Here is a 24069-nt window from a genome sequence, read left to right as displayed (position 1 = left end):
ACGGCTATAATTGGGGTTGGGGTCCCTCCACTTCGGGCTCCTCAGTTGGGGCTCCAAAAGCTGGGGTTAGGGCTCACAAGATTCAAAATTTGGGAGCCCTAACCCCAAAGTTGGGCTTTCTCTTAGGGATAGTCAATCCAGATTTTGGTAGACGATCTGAAGTCTACGAATGTCGCGACACTCAATCACAGACATTTCAAGTCTGTGAGTATTTGAGACATTCATAGTTGTTTTTTCCTAAAATGCTCCTAACAAACATTGAACATCTAATTGGTTGGTACTTTAAACTAAATATCCACTCATATCATAAAAAATTTAACGTCCGCGAATGTCCTAAACATTTAATATAGGTATTTAAAGTTCAAGATTGTCAGGGGAATTCGCAAAAAAGACACTGAAATGCTCAAGTCAGTCAAGTGTTGCAGGTTATGAAGTACTTCAGTGAGAGTGAAAAAAGCGCCCCCTCTATAGCAAACTTGATATGCTTATCTAGGTTTGAAGGATGGTGGCAAAGCATCGGCTGAGATGATGCGCTGTGAAAACACCGACAACATGTTCTGTCTGTTAGAAGATAGTATCTAATCGAGTATCTTCTGACACTGATAAATCCTACAACAATAACGGTTCTTGTGTGAAAAATGCATCTTCGGCGTTGTATGGCCTTTTGCATTATTGTCGTTCCTTTTGGGCAAAACAAAGCTCGAGGTGCTGAGTTGACTTTTGCAAGCCTCCTTACTCTGTTTCAAGACTAAAGCAGAGCTCTGTGGTAGAGCTGACACGGATCCACCTCTTTGTTTGCTTTTGGACCACCGCAAGGTTCAAGGTGCCTAGGAGGCTTTGTTTACTTATGGGTCTATCAAGGATTTGTTCGGTGGACACGTAAGTGTCAGCGTGTGCAGCTCAACTTTATCAGTTGACTTCTTGGCTGGTCAAAGCCGACCAACATTTGGCCCAACATAAACAATTTTCAAAACGAATCACTTCATCTTTGTTGAACCACAATTCGTTTGAAGACCTCATCTCTGCCGAATAAAACAGTAAGAAATTCAAATCAAAGCTTCATTATCGAAGATTGAAACAAACAAATCGTCACTTGCTTTAACTAACCAAAACCCCTAAACCATCTTCATCGAATCTAATATTCGACTTATGATTTGCTTTATTACAACCAAAACCCCTAAACCATCTTCGACTAATTTATTTTTGCATTTGTGATTACTTTATCGATCTTTTATTCATCGTTTTGCCTTAAGATTTCCCCACATGTGGATCTTCATCTGTTGGATTGAAAAGAGGCGGAGAAAAAGATGAAAATAAGCAAAGGATAAAGTAAATAATTTCGCTAAAAAAATAAATAGAAAATACCCTTATTTACATTTTAATTTCCATCTCAATATCTTCTTCTTTTTTTCTTCCATTGATCAACTTCATCAACCACAGACAACTATCCCCTTCATCGACTGCCAACACCATCATCTTCATCGTCTTCATCTTCTCCGATCTACGTAACCATCACCACAATCTTAATCTCCACGAACTTCTTAAACTAATTTCTTGATAATGAATCTTATAATCTTCATCATCTCCAAGTCCATCATTATCAACACTACTACCCAGGTAGTGATTTTGCAAAATTTTGTGAAAAATGTACGAATAACTTATACATCCTAAAATTGAGTTATCTCATTTCAAAAATACGGATCGAAGTATCAACACTTATACATCTTAAAATGAAGTAATATCTTTTTAAAAACATGGACTAAAATGAGTTTGTCTTGAAATCATGGCGATCATCGACTATTGCCATCATCATCATCTTCTTAATCAACTCTCAAAATTGATTTATCCAATGAGTTGACCTCTAAATGCAACTTTGATCTTTGACTAAAACCCTAAGGATGATGATGGTTGTGATAGAGGCTTGTGAAGATAAAGATTGTGTTGGTGGTTGTGTAGGGGTGGTGGGAGCCGATGAAAGGAAGTAGGTGTTTGTGGTTGATGAAGTTGATTAATAGAATAAAGAATAAGAAAGTATTGAGAATAAAATTAAAATGTAAATAAGGGTACTTTTGTCCTGATTTACATGTTGTGATTCCGTCAACTGAAATTAAATTGGAAACTAACGATTTCCATCCACGTGGAGGTCTAAATAAAAAATTTATAAAAACGGGAGTGTAGTCCTTATATCAATATAAAAGTGGGGGGTCAATGTCAAAATAACATATAAGGGTGTTTTTGTCCTGATTCACATGTGTGATTCGCACAACTGACATTTAACTAGAACTTAACGTTTTCCGTCCACGGGAGTGTAAATTAAGGGTTAAAAAAACAGGTGTGTAGTCATAATATCGATATCAAAGTGGGGGTCAATGTCAAAATCTCCCTGTATAGCTCCCTATATAGAAAGGTAGTATTACAAGAAAAAAGTAATCGCCTCCAACCGACTTCACCTCTCCACAGTGAAACCCTAGGATTTCGACTTGGTATGGATTTGGCTGAGGAGCAGGGTATTTCTACTTATATCATGGAAGTGGACTCTAGGGTTCTCCTTAAACTAATCACAACCGTTGATCCAGAAATTTCTTGGAGACTATATTATGAGATAAACGACAATTGAGATAGATTACGTGGAAGCTCAGTAGCCCTCTCGTTCTGCCCGAGTGTGTGCAACGTGGAGGCCCACAATCTTGCGGCTACCGTCTCTACCCCTACTAATTAGGGGTTCGCCTGATTGATCCAACCATGGCCAACTCTTTACAATTTAGTCTTTTAAGTGTATTGATTGATGTATTTCTTTGTAAGTCAAATATTGTAACTCTTTCAGTCTATGCTATTCAATTGTTCCGAAAAAAAAGTCAACGTCATCCACCTAGGTTGACAAAATAATTTGCCCAAGCTGACACTTAGGGACATTATTCTGACCTTAATTATCATTAAGTAATGTAAGATTTTGGTTCAAATGACCATATTGATGATATACTGTTTTTTGTTTGCCATTAGATAAAAATACGTGACGTAAACCCATTTTGATATAGAAATATCGTAAGCATCTAGATGGAGATTAACATAACCACAATTTTCAATTCTAATTACTAGACTTCTGGTCTAACACGTTTGCTTTTTTTTTTTTAGTTTTGTTGCAAATCTGACGCGGAAAGGGCAGTTATGTACGTGAGTAGCTAGTAATAAACAAACTTCCTTCTGCAGTCAACCAACCCATAAACCACAAAAGAAATGCAGACTTAAAACACCTTTACCTTACCAAATGAAGAATCTTTTTCCATCAAACTCCATGAATTTACTACTGCAAGTTTCATGTCTGATTATGTAAGAGGCAGATGCTTGGTTTCTTCATTGAGGCGGTTTAACATGAGGCGGTTTAACATGAGGCGGTTTTGAAAATCAAATTGAGTGGCGGTTTCAATTTGGATGGTTTCCAAATTTCTTCCAATCCCCACCGGCTTATATTATATATAAATATAGGGGGGTTGAGTGCTTAAACCACACCAACACAAGCAACAACAACTCTTCTTTAGAGAGCTAGAGAGAGAGCAAGAGTGAGAGAAATTTTTCATAGTTTTTTGAGCGGTGTTAAATTTCTCGGTCGTCGAAGATTTAGTATAGAAGGTTATTACTATACGGTACCATCTTGGGACGAACTTGCGGGTTGTGTTAGTCGTCTTCATCTATCCTTCAATAAAGATTTCTTGTTCGCCCGAGGACGTAGGCTTTAAAGCCGAACCTCGTTAAATTCTGCTCGCATATTTGATTTTGGCTTAGCTTTTCAATTAATCTTCATAATCGGATCAATTTCTAGAATAGGTTCGAGCTTCTGCGACTTTTAGTTATAACAATTGGTACCAGAGCCTTGTTGAGATTGAACGAAGAGAAGATGGGATCGAGAAGTGGTACGGTCAAAGCAGGGAAATATGAGATAGAGAAGTTCAATGGGAAAAACGATTTTTCTTATTGGCGGATGCAGATGAAGAATCTGTTAATCTCGCAGAAATTACACAAGACGTTGACGGGAAAGAAACCAGGAGATATGTCAGATGAGGATTGGGAGGAGTTAGATCTCGAAGCACGGGCCACCATTATGTTGTGTCTTGAGAGGGACGTGGCGTTCCTAGTAGACGGAGAAACAACGGCGGCGGGTGTGTGGTTAAAGCTAGAAAGCAGTTTCATGACGAAAACTTTAACGAATCAGGTCTACTTAAAATCCAAATTATTCACATGTAGAATGGAAGAGGGTTCTTCTATTCAGGAATATGTGAATAGGTTTGACAGGATTATCTCAGATTTGAAGGATATTGATGTTAAGGTTGAGGATGAGGACCAAGCCCTCATATTGTTACTTTCATTACCTAAATCCTATGAGAACCTTGTTCAAACTTTGATGCTTGTTGGTGATAGTCTAACCATGGAAGAGACGAGAAATTCGCTATTAGCGGATGACCTTCGTAAGGTTGCTACTAGCAGTATGGCGTCGGGTGGAGTAGACAAAGAACAAGCACAAGGGTTGTTTGTAACGAGGGGGAGGAGTAATGAAAGGGGAAAGGGAAAGGGCGGGAAATCTAGATCCAAATCTAGAGGCTCTTTCAAGAAAACGTGCTTTAGTTGTGGTGAGCTTGGCCACTTTAAAGCGACTTGTCCAAAGAGAAAGTTGAAGCAAAAGAACGAAGGCTACAAGGAGAAACAAGAGATGCAAGAGGCGGGATATGTGTCAGAAGAGGCGGACGAATGTTTCTCGGTGACAGAGGTGTCTGAGAAGATCTTCGATAAGTGGATGCTTGATTCAGGGGCGTCACACCATATGTGCCCAAATAGGGAGATGTTTACTACCTATAGGAGTATAGATGGTGGTACAGTTATACTGGGTGATGATAGTATATGTAAAACTGTGGGACTCGGAACAATACGGATCAAGATGCACGATGGAGTGGTGAGAACATTGACGGACGTAAGACACATACCCGATTTGCGGAAAAATCTAATTTCCCTTGGTGTGTTGGAGCGGAACGGCTGTAAGATAATTATAGAGAATGGCTCCATAAGAGTCGTTAAGGGTTCTTTGGTGGTAATGAGAGGTACTCGTTACGGTAATTTATACAAACTTTTGGGGACAACAATTACGGGAGATGTAACAGTAGGAATCAGTGGAAGGGATCCAACGGCTAGTACGAGGCTTTGGCATATGCGCCTTGGGCATATGTCAGAAAAGGGTCTATCTTTGATGTGCGGGAAAGGCTTGTTGAAGGACATGAAGAAGCCTTGCATGGAGTTTTGTGAGCATTGTGTGTTCGGGAAGGCACACAGGGTGACGTTCTCTACAAGCAAGCACAGGAGCAAAGAGGTGTTAGACTACGTACACACCGATGTCTGGGGACCGGCAAAGTTACCTTCTAAGGGTGGTTCCAGGTATTTTGTTACATTCGTTGATGATCATTCGAGATTTGTCTGGCTTTATTTTCTGAAGCATAAGAATGAGGTATTCAACACATTCCTGGTGTGGAAAGCAATGGTTGAGAACAAAACTGGTCGAAAGCTGAAGACGTTAAGGTCGGATAATGGGACCGAGTACACGGATGGGGCATTCAAGGAGTTTTGTAATCAGGAAGGCATTGTGAGGCACTGGACAGTAGTAAACACACCTCAGCAGAATGGAGTCGCAGAGAGATTGAACCGTACACTACTTGAGAAGGCTAGATGTATGCGCTCCAATTCGGGATTAGGCGTAGAATGGTGGGCAGAATCTGTTGCTACAGCTTGTTATATTGTGAACAGGTCTCCACATTCTTCTTTAGATGGCGGCATACCTTACGAGGTGTGGTCAGGTGAACATGCAGATTACGGGAGACTTAAGGTTTTCGGTTGTACGGCCTATTACCATGTTAAAGGTAACAAACTTGACAATAGAGCAAAGAAGGCAATTTTCTTAGGATATGCTACAGGAGTCAAGGGTTATCGGCTATGGTGTACGGAAGACAAGAAGTTTGTAATCAGCAGAGATGTGGTGTTTGATGAGTCATCTATTGTAGCTATGGCGAAAGCTACGGTGCCTAGTTGTGGTGATGTTGGGTCTACTAAAGCTCAAGTAGTGGAAGTAGAAGCCGAAGACCAACGGGTTTCTAGGAATCATGATCAGGTGGAGCATCAGGACAAAACTCAGGATGAGGAAATTGATGAACCCGATCATGAGGAGGTTCAAGGGGAAGGTACACAAGTTTTACAACAACAGCAGCAGGATGTTTCGGTACACACTAGGCCGAAACGGTTATATAAGCCGGTACAGAGGTTAGGGTCAGACAAACCTCTTAGGCATTACGGGCAGGCAAATGTGGTTGAATATGCACTCTCGGTGGAAGACGACGAGCCGGTCACCTTCAAACAAGCTATTACCGCGGAGGAAAGAGAGAGTTGGTTGGTTGCTATGCAAGAAGAGATGGAGTCTCTCCACAAGAACAAGACATGGGAGGTTGTCCCATTGCCCGAAGGTAAGTCTGTTATTGGTTGTAAATGGGTGTACAAGAAGAAAGAGGATTCTTCCGAAATCAAGGGTACAAGGTATAAGGCAAGACTAGTGGCCAAGGGTTATGCACAGAAAGAAGGGGTCGACTACAATGAGATTTTCTCACCGGTCGTGAAACATACTTCTATTCGGGTGCTATTGAGTATTGTTGCTCATAGTGATCTTGAGCTGGAACAACTCGATGTTAAAACCGCCTTCTTGCACGGAGATTTGGAAGAAGAAATTTATATGGCTCAACCTGAGGGATACAAGGTTGAGGGTAAAGAAAATCAAGTATGTCGTTTGAGGAAGTCTCTTTACGGATTGAAACAATCCCCTCGCCAATGGTACAAACGATTTGATTTTTTCATGCTAAAGCATGATTTTCGCAGAAGTGACTATGATTGTTGTGTATACATCAAAAAGCTTCGCGAAGGTGACTTTATTTATCTCCTTTTGTATGTGGATGACATGCTTATTGCTTCTCGAAGCATGGTGGAGATAGATAAGTTGAAATCTCAACTCAGTCAAGAGTTTGAGATGAAAGACATGGGCGCTGCAAAGAAGATACTGGGAATGGAGATTAAGAGAGAGCGGTCAAGTAAGAAACTGTACTTGAATCAGAAAGGTTACATCGAACGAGTAGTTTCTCGGTTCGGGATGCAGAATGCGAAGGCGGTGTCAACACCTTTGGCACCACACTTCAGGCTCTCGGGAAAACAATCTCCCACTACTACGGTGGAGAAGGATCATATGGATCGTGTACCGTATGCTAGTGCAGTTGGCAGTTTGATGTACGCTATGGTGTGCACTCGTCCAGATATTTCACAGGCGGTCAGTGTGGTTAGTAGGTTTATGGCAAACCCGGGGAAGACACATTGGGAAGCTGTGAAGTGGGTCTTGAGGTACTTGAAGGGTACCGTTGATACGGGTTTGTGCTTTGGTGGAGACACATGTCAGGTAAGCGGTTATGTTGACTCGGATTATGCTGGCGATCTAGATAGAAGACGATCTACTACTGGTTATGTATTTAAGGTACATGGTGCTCCAGTTAGTTGGCGATCGATGTTACAATCTACAGTTGCGTTATCTACTACGGAGGCCGAGTATATGGCTATGGCCGAGGGTGTGAAGGAAGCATTGTGGTTGTGGGGTCTTCTGGATGATCTGGGGATTAAGCAAGAGTGCGTGGATGTATGGTGTGATAGTCAAAGTGCGATCCACTTGGCGAAGAATCAGGTTCACCATGCTCGCACTAAGCATATCGATGTCAGGTATCACTTTGTACGAGATGTCATAGAGGAAGGTGATGTTTCTCTCATGAAGGTACACACAGATGAGAATCCCGCGGACATGTTGACTAAAGTGGTGACGTGTAGCAAGTTTCAGCATTGTCTGGAATTGCTACAAATCGGCTCGTGTTAAGTTGCCCGAAAGGGCGTAATGGCGACAAGATAATCTTTATGTGAAGGGTTGGTAGAACTACGGTAGGCTTGATCCTGTAAAAGGGTACGTAGGCAGCCATGGACATATGGTGCAGTCGGATGAAGTTACAAGAAGCAGATATATTTTACAAGGAGTATCCTGGTGTTCGTCCAAAATTTGAAGTGTATCAAATTGTGTACGAGGTGGAGAATTGTAAGAGGCAGATGCTTGGTTTCTTCATTGAGGCGGTTTAACATGAGGCGGTTTTGAAAATCAAATTGAGTGGCGGTTTCAATTTGGATGGTTTCCAAATTTCTTCCAATCCCCACCGGCTTATATTATATATAAATATAGGGGGGTTGAGTGCTTAAACCACACCAACACAAGCAACAACAACTCTTCTTTAGAGAGCTAGAGAGAGAGCAAGAGTGAGAGAAATTTTTCATAGTTTTTTGAGCGGTGTTAAATTTCTCGGTCGTCGAAGATTTAGTATAGAAGGTTATTACTATACGGTACCATCTTGGGACGAACTTGCGGGTTGTGTTAGTCGTCTTCATCTATCCTTCAATAAAGATTTCTTGTTCGCCCGAGGACGTAGGCTTTAAAGCCGAACCTCGTTAAATTCTGCTCGCATATTTGATTTTGGCTTAGCTTTTCAATTAATCTTCATAATCGGATCAATTTCTAGAATAGGTTCGAGCTTCCGCGACTTTTAGTTATAACAGATTATGTTCTTGTTACTAAACCCACTAGAAACTCAAGCTCAAGATATCTTACTTGACTGTCCCTCTAGCTCCCCAAATTATACTTCTGGTAGTTCATATGAAACCAATCTCAAAACCCTTCTTCCATCTCTCATCTCTAATGGTTCTATCAATGGTTACTTCAATTCTTCATTCGGTAACAACCCGGATACTGTTTATGGTTTAGTTCAATGTAGAGGTGATATTTCAATGGAGAAATGCAAATTTTGTTTAAACCAATCATATGTTCTTACTACACAAAAATGTTTAAATAAAAAATCTGTAACAATGAGATTAGACACTTGTTTGTTACGGTTTTCTGATACCAATTTCTTCACTAAAGGAGATATTGGTATGATTGTATCTGTTACAGCAGGAGATGCTTCTGATCCTGTTACTTATAACAAAACATTAGGAGATTTGTTGGATGATCTTTCATCTAAGGCTGTATTAAAGCAATCAAAATTTGAGGTTGGGTCTTCTAGGTATGCAGATTTCAAAAATGTTTATGGGATGGTTCAGTGTAATCAAGATTTATCAACAACTTCTTGTTCATCTTGCTTGCAATTTTTAATTGCTTACATCCCTCAGTGTTGTTCGGCAAAAATTAGTGTTCAAATACTTAGCTTAAGTTGCTTTATTAGATTTGCAAATGATATGTTCTATGAACTGTCAGCACCACCGCCGCCACCACTACTATCACCAACACCACCACCCCCACCACTTGAAGGTTCTTCGCCCCAGCCGGACGTCTCCGGTATGGAACTGCTAATTCTTTTGTTGTTTGGAGTGTTTTTTGTTGCTCTTGTTTATTAAAGAATAAGTCAAACTTTTGTGCAGGAAATGGATCATCAAGTAATGTTGTTGCTATTGTTGTTCCGACGGTTACTGGTGGGGTTTTATTGTTCTTAGCAATATCTTTGTGTTTCTTCAAGAGGAACAGATGGATGAGAGCTACTACATATGGTGCTTTAAGTAAGTCAATCTCAATGATTCTTAAGGGGCTAATAGATATCCTGCTTTCGCTTAGAAAATACTAATGGAGCTTTACAAACTCTTTAAGATATGCCAATTCGTTTATGATTTCGGGTTATTTTGAAAAAAATTGAATGTTTTATAAGTGTAGAAATTATCTTATTTCCACTTGTCTTTGGAAATTGAAGTGAACAAAGTTATGTGTGTTTGGATAGAACTCTGTTCTTGAACTTGAGATAATTTGGTCCATATCTAGCAAGCTTTAGTCAATCTCATTGCCTGCACGCTAAATTCTGTCACTGAAATTGCATTTCTCACCCGATAAAAAAGAAGAAAAAGAACATTTTGTCGATTAAGCATGTCCTTCCCTTGTATAGGTCTTACACTAATCATTCCGGGTCTAAGTATTCATTAAAGTAATCTATATAAACTAACTCCGTCGATAGAAATTCTTGATTCCTCTCTTGAGGGAAAGTTGCAATTTTGAACATGTCTGAGTGACAAATTCTGCACCCACAGCTTGACGTGAACAAGGAAGTCACTAATTTCCATTTAGAAATGGGAGTCCCCTAGGAAAAGTTTCTAATTTACTCTATATTTTCTGCGTTTGTGTAGATGAGGATGCGATAGTAAGTGCAGAATCTTTGCAATTTGACTTGGTAACAGTCAAAGTTGCTACAAGAGATTTCTTTGCTGCTCATAAACTTGGTGAAGGTGGATTTGGCGCAGTTTACAAGGTAAAAACATGTACATCCTTAGGAAGGAAATTATTATATAAATAGATAAAACGTAGATTGACCTCTTATATATTTACAGGGTGTGCTTCCAGATGGGCAAGAAATAGCAGTGAAGCGTCTCTCAAGTGGTTCTCGACAAGGTTCACAAGAATTCAAGAATGAAGTGGTCTTGTTGCATAAGCTTCAACACAGGAACCTTGTCAGGCTAATGGGATTCTGTCTGGAAAAGGAAGAAAAGATACTCATCTATGAATATGTAGCAAACAGAAGTCTTGACAAGTATCTATTCGGTGCGTCCTGTTAACCCTTTTTCTGTTAGCATTATCCCACATATCTTCGGCATTATAATTTGTTAAGTAGAGAAATTTCGGCAATGCTTTCGCTGCAAGCTGATTTTCAAGGAGAGAGGGTCCAGTATCCTCCAACATGGTGTTGTAGCTAGTGTTTTAGGGATGGAACATGATTTGGTAATGTTAGCCCTTCATGAAGGGAAAGTGCATAGTGACATTTATTGAAGGTATTAATATTAGGGCAATTTAGTCAGAACTTCCTATAAATTTTTGTTTTGATGAAAAAGGATAACTCAATTTCTTCTAGTCTTCAACTCTCTACGTATTTTCGTAATTTGCAATGGCTTGCAAGAGGGTCGCAACGACTTGCAAGAGGGTTTCAACGGCTTACAAGAGGGCTCCAACGGGTTGCAACTAGTTTGCAAAAAGGGTTGCAACTGGTTTGCAAGCGTTACGAAAAATTGAAAAAGAGTTGCAAAAATTTGCTGGGTTTTTAACAAAATAAAATACAAATATTTGAATTTTTAACCAAACAAAGACAAATATTAGATTTTTTTAATCAAACAAAATGTAATTCGTGTTTAATTAAAATTGGGCCTTCGTCTAATTTCTTGTTTTATCTCACACCCCTTGGGCATTAGAATTTGCTTAAAGGGTAAATAGATAAAAACTATATAGCTCTTTTTTTACTGATCTAACAGAGCTATAAGAGGAAATGAGATTTTATATGTTTGTGTACATCAGTACATATATAGATGAGATAATATATACTACTATTGATTGATTCAATTTTCCACTGTCATATATGCTATTGACTGCCGAAGGTACTTCCTTATCGTTTGATCAGTATTCTCTAACACTTTGGAGCCTGAAAAGTTCGTTAAAATAATATGTAGATTCCTCAAGAAAGTTGCTTTTAGATTGGGGGACACGCTACAAAATCATAGGAGGGATTGCTCGAGGACTACTTTATCTTCACGAAGATTCTCGCCTAAAGATCATTCACAGAGATCTTAAGGCTGGGAATATTTTGTTGGATGATAACATGAGCCCGAAAATTGCAGATTTTGGCTTGGCTAAGCTTTTTGTAGTAGATCAAACTCAAGGAAATACAAGTAAAATAGCTGGAACATAGTAAGTACTGCAAATGTATTAAACACAGACGCCCGCAAACGCATGCGCACTCACACACACACACCCACCCACCCACACACACACATATAAGGAGTTGTGCAGTATTTGGATAAGTTACATTAATGCTTATATGCAGTGGTTATATGGCCCCCGAATATGCATTGCATGGACTATTCTCGGTCAAATCGGATGTATATAGCTTCGGGGTTTTGATTTTGGAAATTGTTAGCGGAAGAAAGATCATCACTTTCTATCAGACAGCTCCACCCCAGGACCTCTTAAGCTATGTAAGTATAAACCCATGAATGACATACTACAGACTCCCAAAGTTTGAACTCCCCATATTCTGAAATTTGTAATTGATGAATCACATTTAACTACAGGCATGGAAAAAGTGGAGAGAAGGTACAAGTTTAGAGCTGATGGATCCGCCCTTGGGCATGAACTTTTCGAGAAATGAAGTTATGAGATGCATACATATTGGATTATTATGCGTTCAAGAGAATATTGAAGATAGACCCACCATGTCTGCAGTTGTTTTAATGCTCAATAGCCCGTCCTTTACTTTGCCACCTCCTTCACAACCAACGTCTTTTGAAGGAAGTACAACACGATCAAGTACAGTTAGGAGAGAGCAGGATTCAAATCATTATAGGGGTAGTGCCTCAGCATCAAGTTCTTCTAGCAAGTAACATCTTATCTGTGAAAAAGTCATGCTATTTTTTGTTAAGGTATACTATAATTTGCTTTGTTTTAATTGAGAAATTTGTAGTGATTGGACTCTTCCAGACCCCAAAATGCTCTATTTTTCTTTTTTTGAGAAATTGATTGCGATGTACGTTAGTCATTACAACCCATTGATACATCACCAAGATGCCATAAGCACGATAACCGCCTAAGTTAAACCACTAATTAAAGGAGCCTAAAGCCCAACAACATATAGCCTAAAGTCCGACAAATTTATTATTATTTCTACCTTTAACAATCTAAATTCAATAATCACATATTCTACCTCGAAATAGAACCTAAGACCTCCATTAAAGTACAAACAAAACAGTAAGAAACTCTAAAATCAAAATTGAAAGAAACAAATCGTCACTTGCTTTTATTAGAAAAACTGAGAACTTGTAGCGATGATGGTTACAAGTTATAAATATATAGAAGAGTCGGTTAGAGGTTTGTTATAGTTTGTTAGATGGTGGTTAGGTTGTTATGAGCTTAGAATTCATTGTGACATGCCACACTGAATATGATACAACACAACCTCTCTAAACGTATTAATCTAACACTCTTGTTACACCTTGATTAGTCTAACACTCCATTAACACTACGGCTACTAGCTTTAACTAACCAAAATCCCTAGATCATCTTCGTCGAATCTAATTCTCGACTTGAGATTTGCTTTATCCAACCAAAATCCCTAAATCATCTTCTTCCAATCTATTTTTGGATTTGTGATTACTTTATCGATCTCTCATTCATCGTTTTGCCTTGAGATCTCTCCAACTGTCGATCTTCATCTCTTGGATTGAAAAGAGGTGGGGTTAAATAGGAAAATAAGCAAAGAGAAAGCAAAGGATAAACTAAACTATTCCGACCTAAATTATCACTAAGTCGTATTATTTTGGTCCAAATGACCACATCGATAATGTATTTTTTTTCTATTAGATCAAATAAGGATAGGGCAAAGCCTGTGAAAAGGTTTAAACCTTTGAATATAAAACACACTCGAATGTAACGAGTGGAGATGAAGAAGGTGATGCTCTCGGTTGATGACCGAGAGAGAGACAATGTCTCGGTTATAACCGAGAGGTATGTGACGACCCTTGGTGGAAACCCGAGAGTGGTGAAGCTCGGGTATGACCGAGAGTGAAGGAGACAATGTCTCGGTTATGATAGCCGAGAGACCGAGAGGGAGTGATGATGATCTTGAATAGATAATCGAGATGATGAAGAGAGCTTCGGGTGAGACCCGAGAAGGAGAATAGTTGATGGTGATGAGAGATAATAGTTTAGGTAAATACCTTGGTTATATTATTCACTTACAACTTGTACATTACATAATGAATGGATCTTTATATAGGTTTACATGATGAAGAGTTTTAAGCTATCAAAACTTATCTAAACTAATCCTAAACTAATCTAAATTATAATCCTAATACCTAAGGAATCCTAGTTGTAGTAGGATTCCTATTTGGACCAAGTCCACTCGGTTTGGCCGAGTGGAGTGGACCTTCCAACACTCCCCCTCAAGTTAGAGCGGGAATGGAAGTAACGCCTAACTTGCCAATAATGTTCTTGAACGGTTCTGCCCCAAGTGGCTTTGTGAAGATATCCGCTAACTGATTTTCTGTACTGGTGAAGCGTGTGGCAATGACGTTGTCTTTAATCTTTTCACGAACGATGTGGCAATCTATCTCAATGTGTTTTGTACGTTCGTAGAAGACGGGATTATCAGCAATGTGGAGAGCGGCCCGATTGTCACAGTAAACTGTCATCGGGTCAGAGTGGTTGATTCCAAAATCAAGTAGTAAATACTTGAGCCATTGTAATTCGCATGTGAGGATGGCTAAAGCTCGATATTCTGCTTCTGCCGAAGATTTTGCAACTGTGGGTTGCTTCTTTGATTTCCAGGAGAGAGGGCTGGATCCCAACATTGTGAAATACCCAGTAGTAGATCTACGGGTTGAAGGGCAGCCAGCCCAATCCGAATCACAGTATCCTGTAATATGGAGAGAGCTGTCTGCGGATAAGAAGACTCCTTTATCAAGAGTACCCTTCAAGTATCGTAGAACGCGATGAGCTGCGTCTAAGTGTACTTGGCTAGGTGTTTGCATGAACTGACTGAGGTTGTTTACGGCAAAGGTGATATCCGGCCGTGTAACCGTTAAGTAAAGTAATCTGCCTATGAGACGACGGTAAACTGACGGATCTGGTAAAGGTGTACCGTCGGTGGGACTGAGACGTAGTTTTTGTTCCATGGGAAACTCAGAAGGACGTGCAGCGGTGAGTCCAGAATCTTTTAAAATATCAAGAGCATATTTCCTTTGACATAGAAATATGCCTTGTGATGAGCGAGATACTTCGATACCAAGGAAGTATTGTAGGCGGCCCAGATCCTTTAGTGAAAAGGCTTTATTTAGAAATATTTTTAACTGGGAGATAGCATGATCATTATTTCCCGTGATAATTATGTCGTCTACGTAGACGAGGACATAGATTTGAGTGGAGTGAGATCTAAAAGTAAAAAGAGAATAGTCACTTTTAGACTGAGAAAAGCCACGTTCGATGAGAACGGAGGAAAATTTTGAAAACCATTGTCGAGAGGCCTGTTTGAGACCATAGAGAGATTTATGGAGACGACATACTTTAGACTCCCCCTGAGATGAAAAACCGGGGGGTAATTTCTCCTCATGAGACGACGGTAACCGTTAAGTAAAGTAATCGTTAAGTAAAGTAATCTTGAAAGATTGGAACAAATATGTTTAGCGGCTCCTGAATCAATAACCCATGGAGGATGAGAAGAAGAAGAGTACTTACCTGTGAGATTGATGAGTGGATTCTTGTTGGTGCCGTTAGAGTGGTCGGTTGGTTGCCTATTGCGGTCCAATAATGCTAAAATACCTTGATATTGCTCATGAGTAAAAGATGACGCTGCAGGCACCCCCGAACCATTATGGTTCATGGCCGAACCATTAGTGTCCATAACCGAGGCAGTAACGGGATCTTGGCGTGAACGGTTCCTTCCACGTTGACCGTAATTGGGTGGATACCCATGTAATTTGTAGCACGAGGAAACATCATGTCCATGAATTTTGCAATTTTCGCAAAAGGGTCGAGGACGTTTAGTACGTTGTCTATCGGAACCGTTGAATCGGTTATGTGAGTAATCGTTGGAACCAACCGCTAGGGCAGCAGTGTTAGAGTCAACATTCATGGGAGTAATGAGATTTTGTTGAACCTCTTCTTGCTTGATAAGTGAATGTATTCGAAGAATTGAAGGGAAGGGTTCAATTAACAAGATTTGACTCCGAATTGATGAGAACCGGTGATTAAGACCTTGAAGAAATTCCATAGCTCTATCTTGGTTGGTTCTTTCGACCAAAGAGCGACCATGACCACATATACAAGGCTCGGTGATTAGCAAGGAATTGAGTTCATCTTGAAGAGCCTTGAGATGTGTAAAATATGTAGAAACGTCTAATTTCTCTTGTTTGAGACAAGAAATAGCTCTCTTTAATTGAAAGATTTTAGGAGCATTGGTTTGATGAAACCTATCAAAGAGATTCTTCCATATATCGGATGCCGTCTCATCATATAAGATAGATGATCGAAGAGGTGGGTCTACCGAATTAATAAGCCAACTAGAAACGAGATCGTTACATCGTCCCCATTGTTCTAATTCATTAGGATCGGTGGGTTTATCGATGCTTCCATCTACGAAACCTAGTTTGCCCTTTGCCCTTAAAGCTTTTGATATTCCTCGAGACCATGAGGAGTAATTATCACCGGTTAGAAGTGGTGTAATAAGAATAGTAGTAGGAGAATCCGAATGGTGAACATCAAACGGCCCACTATTGAGATTAGTGTGAATTTGAGAAGTTTCCGAAGTTTCGGGAGTAGTCATGATTCAAAGAGAAAAAAATTGAAGGCTCTTATACCATGTGAAAAGGTTTAAACCTTTGAATATAAAACACACTCGAATGTAACGAGTGGAGATGAAGAAGGTGATGCTCTCGGTTGATGACCGAGAGAGAGACAATGTCTCGGTTATAACCGAGAGGTATGTGACGACTCTTGGTGGAAACCCGAGAGTGGTGAAGCTCGGGTATGACCGAGAGTGAAGGAGACAATGTCTCGGTTATGATAGCCGAGAGACCGAGAGGGAGTGATGATGATCTTGAATAGATAATCGAGATGATGAAGAGAGCTTCGGGTGAGACCCGAGAAGGAGAATAGTTGATGGTGATGAGAGATAATAGTTTAGGTAAGTACCTTGGTTATATTATTCACTTACAACTTGTACATTACATAATGAATGGATCTCTTTATATAGGTTTACATGATGAAGAGTTTTAAGCTATCAAAACTTATCTAAACTAATCCTAAACTAATCTAAATTCTAATCCTAATACCTAAGGAATCCTAGTTGTAGTAGGATTCCTATTTGGACCAAGTCCACTCGGCCAAGCCGAGTGGAGTGGACCTTCCAACAAAGCCTGACTTTGTGCCACCAAAATGACGGCCTCTTTTTTTTTTTTTTTTTTTTTTTTGTTGAAGGAAATGACGGCCTCCTTAACTTTCAAATTTGGAGATGCTATCATATTTATTCATATCATCCAAAAAGTAACTCATGTTTCCACACCCACAAAAAAACCCACCATCCATCCAGAATTTACGTTTTTGTTGCACGTGGTTTATAAAGAGCTAAAGTCTAATTTGGCCCATAGTAACTCTCAATTCGTTTCTACCCTTTTTGTTTAAATAAGTTCCTTCCTTATCCTTTCTTTTTATTCTAATATATTTCTATGTTTGAAAACAATTCGACCTTAAAGCAGTTTGGTTCAACCATTTATTTGCAAATGACACACAAACTCTCTTTATGTCTCTCTATCTCTTTGTCTTGTCTCTGTAGCTCTCTCGCTCTCCCCATCTCCAACTTCCAAATATATTTGTTCCGGAGTATTGCAGTATCATTAATTAGAGTTTGCAAAACTTCTTAGTTCATAAACATTCCGTAACAAATTTTTTTTACGCAAGTTTAATAAGGATATTTACAATTTGTTAGTATATTATTTATATACACAAAAATGTTTCGAATTTCTTTTTCATCGTGGCTAAAAAGTAAACATGGATATTTTTCAAGCTTCGGCTTTTTGAGCAAACTCATGTAACTATGTGTCAACTCGTTAAGTGTCTAAATTTTATATTATACGTGTGAGCTTGTGTAGACTTTACCATGTGCAAACCCGTGTATACCACACACATATAGTTGGAGCCTAAAAAATTGACCAATTTTTTGTGACAAAATTTCTTTTGGCTTAGGAAGTTTTGGAAAATCAAACCTTATTGATATGTATGTATACAAGGTACAGGACCACATTTGCTTAATTCGCTTGGAACCTCAAAAAAATCAAGGCCGCCCCTAGATCAAATTATGTGACCTAAACCCATTTTGATATAGAAATATCCTAATCATCTAGATCGAGATTCATGTGGCTCGTGGTCAATCCAATCACCTTTACTTTTATGGAAGTTTTTGTTGCTTGACACACTAAAACTTAAAATGACCATAATTTTCTTATCTAAGTAGTAGTCTTTTGGTCTAACACTTTTGGGGGCAAGAACAGTTGAGTTTTGAGTGAGTAGTTACTAATAAACTTCCTCTGTCCAACCCAAAAACCACAAAAACAGATGCAGAATTAAGACCCTTACAAAATGAAGAATCTTTTTCCATCAAACTCCATGAATTTACTACTGCAACTTTCATGTCTGATTATGTTCTTGTTACTAAACCCACTAGAAACTAAAGCTCAAGATATCTTACTTGACTGTCCCTCTAGCTCCCCAAATTATACTTCTGGTACTCCATATGAAACCAATCTCAAAACCCTTCTCCCAACTCTCATCTCCAATGGTTCCATCAATGGTTACTTGTTTTCTTCATATGGTAACATCCCAGATAGAGTTTATGGGTTAGTTCAATGTAGGGGTGATATTTCAATGGTGAAATGCAAATTTTGTTTGAACGAATCGAATGTTCTTGCCACAAAAAAATGCTTTAATCATAACTGTAGCAATTAGATTAGACACTTGTTTGTTACGTTACTCCGATACTAATTTCTTCACGAAAGAAGACATTAGTTCGATTGCATTATTTGTTACAAGCAGGAGATACTTCTGATCCTTTTATTTATAACAAAACAGTAGGAGATTTATTGTCTGATCTTTCATCTAAGGCTGCATCAAAGCATTCAAGATATGAGGTTGGGTCTTCTAGGTATGAAGATTACAAAAATGTTTTTGGGATGGTTCAATGTACTCAAGATTTATCAACAGCTTCTTGTTCATCTTGCTTGCAATTTTTAATTGGTTACATCCCTCTGTGTTGTTCGGAAAAAAATTACGGTTCATATATTTAGCTTTAGTTGCTTTGTTAGATTTGCAAATGATTTGTTCTATGAATTGTCAGCACCACCATCACCACTATCACCACCGCCACCATTTGAAGGTTCTTCGCCCCAGCCGGACGTCACTAGTATGGAACTGCTAATTCAATTCTTTTGTTGTTTGGGGTGTTTTTTGTTGTTCTTGTTTATTAAAGTTTAAGTCAAACTTTTGTGCAGGAAATGGATCATCAAGTAATGTTGTTGCTTGTTATAACTAAAAGACGCGGAAGCTATCGAACCTATCCTAGAAATTGATCCGATTATGAAGATTAATCGAAAAACTAAGCCAAAATCAAATATGCAAACAGAATTTAACGAGGTTCGGCTTTAAAGCCTACGTCCTCGGGCGAACAAGAAATCTTTATTGAAGGATAGATGAAGACGACTAACACAACCCGCAAGTTCGTCCCAAGATGGTACCGTATAGAAATTAACCTTCTATACTAGATCTTTGACGACCGAGAAATTTAACACCGCTAAAAAACTATGAAAAATTTCTCTCACTCTTGCTCTCTCTCTAGCTCTCTAAAGAAGAGTTGTTGTTGCTTGTGTTGGTGTTGTGTTACAAAGACTCAAGACCCCTATTTATATAGGATATCAAACCCCATAAAAAGGAACTTTGGTTTCTAAATTACTTTGGTGCCAAAATTTAGAAACCGCCTATATGGTGCCAATAAACCTCCTCTTCAATTTTTAGAAACTGCCTCTTACAATTCTCCACCTCGTACACAATTTGATATACTTCAAATTTTGGACGAACACCAGGATACTCCTTGTAAGATATATCTTCTTTTTGTGACTTCATCCGACTGCGCCATATGACCATGGCTGCCTACGTACCCTTTTACAGGATCAAGCCTACCGTAGTTCTACCAACCCTTCACATAAAGAAAACCTTGTCGCCATTACGCCCTTTCGGGCAACTTAACACGAGCCGATTTGTAGCAATTCCAGGCAATGCTGAAACTTGCTACATGTCACCACTTTAGTCAACATGTCCGCGGGATTCTCATCTGTGTGTACCTTCATTAGAGAAACATCACCTTCCTCTATGACATCTCGTACAAAGTGATACCTGACATCGATATGCTTAGTACGAGCATGATGAACCTGATTCTTCGCCAAGTGGATTGCATTTTGACTATCACACCATACATCCACGCACTCTTGCTTAATCCCTAGATCATCCTGAAGACCCCACAACCACAATGCTTCCTTCACACCCTCGGCCATAGCCATATACTCGGCCTCCGTAGTAGATAACGCAACTGTAGATTGTAACATCGATCGCCAACTAACTGGAGCACCATGTACCCTAAATACATAACCAGTAGTAGATCGTCTTCTATCTAGATCGCCAGCATAATCCGAGTCAACATAACCGCTTACCTGACATGTGTCTCCACCAAAGCACAAACCCGTATCAACGGTACCCTTCAAGTACCTCAAGACCCACTTCACAGCTTCCCAATGTGTCTTCCCCGGGTTTGCCATAAACCTACTAACCACACTGACTGCCTGTGAAATGTCTGGACGAGTACACACCATAGCGTACATCAAACTGCCAACTGCACTAGCATACGGTATACGATCCATATGATCCTTCTCCACCGTAGTAGTGGGAGATTGTTTTCCCGAGAGCCTGAAGTGTGGTGCCAAAGGTGTTGACACCGCCTTCGCATTCTGCATCCCGAACCGAGAAACTACTCGTTCGATGTAACCTTTCTGATTCAAGTACAGTTTCTTACTTGACCGCTCTCTCTTAATCTCCATTCCCAGTATCTTCTTTGTAGCGCCCATGTCTTTCATCTCAAACTCTTGACTGAGTTGAGATTTCAACTTATCTATCTCCACCATGCTTCTAGAAGCAATGAGCATGTCATCCACATACAAAAGGAGATAAATAAAGTCACCTTCGCGAAGCTTCTTGATGTATACACAACAATCATAGTCACTTCTGCGAAAACCATGCTTTAGCATGAAAAAATCAAATCGTTTGTACCATTGGCGAGGGGATTGTTTCAATCCGTAAAGAGACTTCCTCAAACGACATACTTGATTTTCTTTACCCTCAACCTTGTATCCCTCAGGTTGAGCCATATAAATTTCTTCTTCCAAATCTCCGTGCAAGAAGGCGGTTTTAACATCGAGTTGTTCCAGCTCAAGATCACTGTGAGCAACAATACTCAATAGCACCCGAATAGAAGTATGTTTCACGACCGGTGAGAAAATCTCATTGTAGTCGACCCCTTCTTTCTGTGCATAACCCTTGGCCACTAGTCTTGCCTTATACCTTGTACCCTTGATCTCGGAAGAATCCTCTTTCTTCTTGTACACCCATTTACAACCAATAACAGACTTACCTTCGGGCAATGGGACAACCTCCCATGTCTTGTTCTTGTGAAGAGACTCCATCTCTTCTTGCATAGCAACCAACCAACTCTCTCTTTCCTCCGCGGTAATAGCTTGTTTGAAGGTGACCGGCTCGTCGTCTTCCACCGAGAGTGCATACTCAACCACATTTGCCTGCCCGTAATGCCTAAGAGGTTTGTCTGACCCTAACCTCTGTACCGGCTTATATAACCGTTTCGGCCTAGTGTGTACCGAAACATCCTGCTGCTGTTGTTGTAAAACTTGTGTACCTTCCCCTTGAACCTCCTCATGATCGGGTTCATCAATTTCCTCATCCTGAGTATCATCCTGATGCTCCACCTGATCATGATTCCTAGAAACCCGTTGGTCTTCGGCTTCTACTTCCACTACTTGATCTTTAGTAGACCCAACATCACCACAACTAGGCACCGTAGCTTTCGCCATAGCTACAATAGATGACTCATCAAACACCACATCTCTGCTGATTACAAACTTCTTGTCTTCCGTACACCATAGCCGATAACCCTTGACTCCTGTAGCATATCCTAAGAAAATTGCCTTCTTTGCTCTATTGTCAAGTTTGTTACCTTTAACATGGTAATAGGCCGTACAACCGAAAACCTTAAGTCTCCCGTAATCTGCATGTTCACCTGACCACACCTCGTAAGGTATGCCGCCATCTAAAGAAGAATGTGGAGACCTGTTCACAATATAACAAGCTGTAGCAACAGATTATGCCCACCATTCTACGCCTAGTCCCGAATTGGAGCGCATACATCTAGCCTTCTCAAGTAGTGTACGGTTCAATCTCTCTGCGACTCCATTCTGCTGAGGTGTGTTTACTACTGTCCAGTGCCTCACAATGCCTTCCTGATTACAAAACTCCTTGAATGCCCCATCCGTGTACTCGGTCCCATTATCCGACCTTAACGTCTTCAGCTTTCGACCAGTTTTGTTCTCAACCATTGCTTTCCACACCAGGAATGTGTTGAATACCTCATTCTTATGCTTCAGAAAATAAAGCCAGACAAATCTCGAATGATCATCAACGAATGTAACAAAATACCTGGAACCACCCTTGGAAGGTAACTTTGCCGGTCCCCAGACATCGGTATGTACGTAGTCTAATACCTCTTTGCTCCTGTGCTTGCTTGTAGAGAACGTCACCCTGTGTGCCTTCCCGAACACACAATGCTCACAAAACTCCATGCAAGGCTTCTTCATGTCCTTCAACAAGTCTTTCCCGCACATCAGAGATAGACCCTTTTCTGACATATGCCCAAGGCGCATATGCCAAAGCCTCGTACTAGCCGTTGGATCCCTTCCACTGATTCCTACTGCTACATCTCCAGTAATTGTTGTCCCCAAAAGTTTGTATAAATTACCGTAACGAGTACCTCTCATTACCACCAAAGAACCCTTAACGACTTTTATGGAGCCATTCTCTATAATTATCTTACAGCCGTTCCGCTCCAACACACCAAGGGAAATTAGATTTTTCCGCAAATCGGGTATGTGTCTTACGTCCGTCAATGTTCTCACCACTCCATCGTGCATCTTGATCCGTATTGTTCCGAGTCCCACAGTTTTACATATACTATCATCACCCAGTATAACTGTACCACCATCTATACTCCTATAGGTAGTAAACCACTCCCTATTTGGACACATATGGTGTGACGCCCCTGAATCAAGCATCCACTTATCGAAGATCTTCTCAGACACCTCTGTCACCGAGAAACATTCGTCAGCCTCTTCTGACACATATCCCGCCTCTTGCATCTCTTGTTTCTCCTTGTAGCCTTCGTTCTTTTGCTTCAACTTTCTCTTTGGACAAGCCGCTTTAAAGTGGCCAAGCTCACCACAACTAAAGCACGTTTTCTTGAAAGAGCCTCTAGATTTGGATCTAGATTTCCCGCCCTTTCCCTTTCCCCTTTCATTACTCCTCCCCCTCGTTACAAACAACCCTTGTGCTTGTTCTTTGTCTACTCCACCCGACGCCATACTGCTAGTAGCAACCTTACGAAGGTCATCCGCTAATAGCGAATTTCTCGTCTCTTCCATGCTTAGACTATCACCAACAAACATCAAAGTTTGAACAAGGTTCTCATAGGATTTAGGCAATGAAAGTAACAATATGAGGGCTTGGTCCTCATCCTCAACCTTAACATCAATATCCTTCAAATCTGAGATAATCCTGTCAAACCTATTCACATATTCCTGAATAGAAGAACCCTCTTCCATTCTACATGTGAATAATTTGGATTTTAAGCAGACCCGATTCGTTAAAGTTTTCGTCATGAAACTGCTTTCTAGCTTTAACCACACACCCGCCGCCGTTGTTTCTCCGTCTACTAGGAACGCCACGTCCCTCTCAAGACACAACATAATGGTAGCCCGTGCTTCGAGATCTAACTCTTCCCAATCCTCATCTGACATATCTCCTGGTTTCTTTCCCGTCAACGTCTTGTGTAATTTCTGCGAGATTAACAGATTCTTCATCTGCATCCGCCAATAAGAAAAATCGTTTTTCCCATTGAACTTCTCTATCTCATATTTCCCTGCTTTGACCGTACCACTTCTCGATCCCATCTTCTCTTCGTTCAATCTCAACAAGGCTCTGATACCAATTGTTATAACTAAAAGACGCGGAAGCTATCGAACCTATCCTAGAAATTGATCCGATTATGAAGATTAATCGAAAAACTAAGCCAA

At 40.1% G+C, this 24069-nt stretch overlaps 1 protein-coding gene across 1 annotated transcript; it reads left to right on the top strand.

Moving 5' to 3' along the window:
- The first annotated feature begins 3150 nt into the window (after positions 1-3150).
- On the top strand, positions 3151-12615 carry LOC147542251 (cysteine-rich receptor-like protein kinase 10). The gene is made up of 8 exons (XM_086632279.1): positions 3151-3327; positions 8659-9433; positions 9517-9651; positions 10267-10388; positions 10468-10678; positions 11575-11812; positions 11949-12099; positions 12196-12615. The coding sequence occupies exons 1-8, from the start codon at positions 3316-3318 to the stop codon at positions 12502-12504; spliced, it is 1953 nt and encodes a 650-aa protein (XP_086488405.1). The 5' UTR covers positions 3151-3315; the 3' UTR covers positions 12505-12615.
- Positions 12616-24069: the final 11454 nt, after the last annotated feature.

This window comes from Eschscholzia californica, unplaced genomic scaffold (assembly GCF_041429995.1).
Source record: "Eschscholzia californica isolate CP2 unplaced genomic scaffold, dmEscCali1.0.p SCAF_4, whole genome shotgun sequence".
NCBI lineage: Eukaryota > Viridiplantae > Streptophyta > Magnoliopsida > Ranunculales > Papaveraceae > Eschscholzia > Eschscholzia californica.
This window is presented reverse-complemented; position numbering and strand designations above follow the sequence as displayed.